General features: G+C 47.6%; 1 protein-coding gene across 1 annotated transcript; it reads left to right on the top strand.

The window, feature by feature from the left end:
* Positions 1 to 74: 74 nt before the first annotated feature.
* On the top strand, positions 75 to 1,824 carry SIVA1 (SIVA1, apoptosis-inducing factor). Its single transcript, XM_009084367.1, has 3 exons — positions 75 to 204; positions 1,018 to 1,174; positions 1,598 to 1,824. The coding sequence occupies exons 1-3, from the start codon at positions 75 to 77 to the stop codon at positions 1,653 to 1,655; spliced, it is 345 nt and encodes a 114-aa protein (XP_009082615.1). The 3' UTR covers positions 1,656 to 1,824.
* Positions 1,825 to 3,170: the final 1,346 nt, after the last annotated feature.

Here is a 3,170-nt window from a genome sequence, read left to right as displayed (position 1 = left end):
CATTCCTCCCTCTCCATCCCTCTCTCCCTCCCCGTGCAGAGCGCACTCGCCGCCTGTTGTTCCGCGGTGCTCAGATGTACCTGGAGGGTTCCTGTGTCTCTCGCTCCGCGGGGCCGTGCGGGGCTGTCCCTGCCGGGGGACGCGGCTGGGGAGAGCAACTGCTCATCGGCCTCGACGGGAAACTGCTGCGGCCCAACGAGAGCGGTGAGTGAGTGGTGCCCCGCCGAGTCTCGGCTTGTGCTGGGCAGGGACAGTCACAGAGCGACCAGAGCTGGAAGGGACCCTTGAGGATCATCCAGTCCAACTCCTGCCCTGCACAGACATCCCTGACAATCACACCCTGTGCCTGAGAGCATTGGCCAAACACCTCTGGAGCTCTGTCAGCCTTGGGGCTGTGACACTGCCCTGGGGAGCTGTTCAGTGCCCAAACACCTCTGGGGGAAGAAGAACCATTTGCTAATCTCCAGCCTAACCCTCCCCTGACACAACTTCAGCCCATTCCCTTGGGTCTCTCACCAGAGATGAGGTCAGTGTTGCCCCTCCACATCCCCTCAATAGAATCATAGAATCAACCGGGTTGGAAAAGACCTCCAAGATCATCGAGTCCAACCCTACTGCCGTTACTAGACCATGGCACTAAGTGCCACATCCAGTCTCACTTTGAAAACCTCCAGGGATGGTGAATCCACCACCTTCCCCTTGTAAGGAAGCTGTAAACTGCCATAAGTAGCTGTATACTGCCCAGTTCTCCTGTATTTCCTTAAAGGCAGGGTTAGATTTGAGCTTCACTGACGGATCTGGGACCTGTCCCATGCATGATCTGCTTGAGAATCCCTTAGTGACTTGGACCTGAGCAGGGAAAGAACCACCAAATCTCCCAGCAGTTCTCCCTGTGCCGATGTGTTCTGCTGCCACCTGTAGCTGTGAGCTGAGACACCACGCTCTGCTCCTCCTCCAGGTGCTTGCTCTGTCATATTGTAGTCTCCATCTCTCCTCTGTTGTGCCTTTCCCGAGCAGTTCCACCCGTGGGAGCCTCCAGAGCCTGCTCATCGTGTGTGAGGACAGCTGATGTCAAGGAGGTGTGTGCACAGTGTGACCGCTTTGTCTGCCAGAGCTGCCGCAGGCTCTGCAGCGGCTGCAGCACAGTCACCTGCTCCTTGTGCTCCACGGCAGAGTAAGTACCTTCCCAGCTTGTAAACTTAATTATACATGCCCTAAAACAATGGACCCAGAAGATAACTAACTCATCCACGTAAAGGACTTCAGCTCTTCCCATACTTTGGCAGCAGTAAAACTCTGGAGTTTTATGTCTCATGAACCACAGTGCAACTCTAGTTCAGCTTCTCATTTAGATGTTGTAGGAGGCAAAAATTCCTCTTGCTTTGCCAGCAGCAGTACAGTATGTGAGCAGGGATGAAGGGATGAAGGTTTTGCCCTCCTTGTTAACAGTTCTCTGGTACAAAGATGCTGAGTGTGCTGTGTGGGAGTCCAGTGGCTGCAGTTGATAATGGAATGGGATGGTGTTCTTTGTTACATTCCAGAAACAGTGGACACACTAACTTTGTATCCTTATGGTTTTCTTTTTGTTTCCCCCCAGTTATGGTGATGTGGGAGAACAAGTTCTCTGCAATGGCTGCTCAATATTTCAAGTCTGAAACTTGAGGAAATAACCTTTGTGGCTAAAATGGCCATGAATTTCATGAAGTCTTCTCCTTCCAGCTGGTCAATTTATCCTTTTAGCATGTGAATGAATTATGGAATTTCTATGTTTTATATCTTTATATTGTACTTTTAAATATTGTAGCTAAATAAACATTTATATTTTAAGGATTTTCTAGATCATATCGAGTCAGCTTTCTCCTGTGGGAAATTGACGGGAGGAATGTGCACCCGATGGTGTCCAGCAAGACTCCTTTATTGTAAGCCATCATCCATCTTTTATACAGTGCATGAACAACTATGCTTATTGTTCTCTTTACTATTACCTAAACCCTAAAAGTTACATTTGTGTGCTTTCTTAGCTTGCAGGACAACTATACCTATTATTCACTTTAGCATTACCTAAGCTCTACAAGTTACATTTATATACTATGTCTGCTTGCAGCTGCAGCTGTGAAGAAGTCTTTGTTTTCTGGAGAATCCTTCTTTGTTTTCCCAGGATAGTTCATCCTTGGGTTTGCAACATTGCTGAGCTTTCCCAGATAGCTTGTCCTTTGGCTGCAACATTATGCTGCAAAAATAACTTCTAAGGCTGAGAAGCTAAATGCCTGAGGCCTACTTCATGGTTATATGCTCAAAGCTCCCATAGACCTTTGCTCGACTCTTGCTCGCACAGTGCTCTCTGGGAGCTGTGCCCCTGTTCCCTTAGCCATTCTTCAACATTCTCCTTTGCCCTAGTTGTGATTTGCCTGTCTGGAAGGAACCACTTGAAGCTCTTCCCTGGTGTTCCTGATGTGCTGCAGGATTCAGAGTGTTCTCTCCACATGCTGCTCATGTTAGGACACACTTTTGTGGGATCAGAATAGAAATCAGTTGCTCCTTGTGTGCTTTCAGGTGAGTGTGAATCCATTCTGGACACACATTCTTTGTGAGCTTCCTAGTAGGAAAATCAGCCAGACCTGAAGTCTTTTCCAAATGGAGAATCCTGATTTCTGGGTAAATATTTTTAAGCTATCACAAACAGCTTGTGATTCCTGACAGCTTGAATGGTTTTCATCCTTCCATGGTAACTTTGGTGTACTATTGCTCTTTCTGTCAGGCTTGGAGCAGGAAAGCCTTTCTCAGTAGTTGATGCTCCAGTGCACTCCTTACAAGGTCTTTCTTGGAAAGTAGCTTGTGTGTCTGAGTTGGTCATCTGCACTGCAAACTTCACGTTGGCCTGAATATCCCTCCCAAGATATCTCAGGAGGTGGTGTGGGAGGTGATCAGCTCTCAGGTGAACATCTCCATGCACCAGCTCACTCCTCATTTTCACAGCACTGCACTGACCAGTTTGCTTGGCATGGTTTGTGCTGTAGGACTGAAGTAAAGTACTGCTGAAGGGAGTAGAACTGCCCTCAAGGCAGTTTTCTTTTACTATTTTTGCTCTGTTTTTAAAAACAAAAAAGATTTTTCACCTTGCAAACCAACTATGTGTAAGCCAAAGCTACAGCAAAATACTGATTTATGTG

The sequence above is a fragment of the Acanthisitta chloris genome, unplaced genomic scaffold (assembly GCF_000695815.1).
Source record: "Acanthisitta chloris isolate BGI_N310 unplaced genomic scaffold, ASM69581v1 scaffold10021, whole genome shotgun sequence".
Classification (NCBI taxonomy): Eukaryota; Metazoa; Chordata; class Aves; order Passeriformes; family Acanthisittidae; genus Acanthisitta; species Acanthisitta chloris.
Note: the sequence above shows the minus strand (reverse complement) of the source record. Positions and strands in the feature narration are given on the sequence as shown.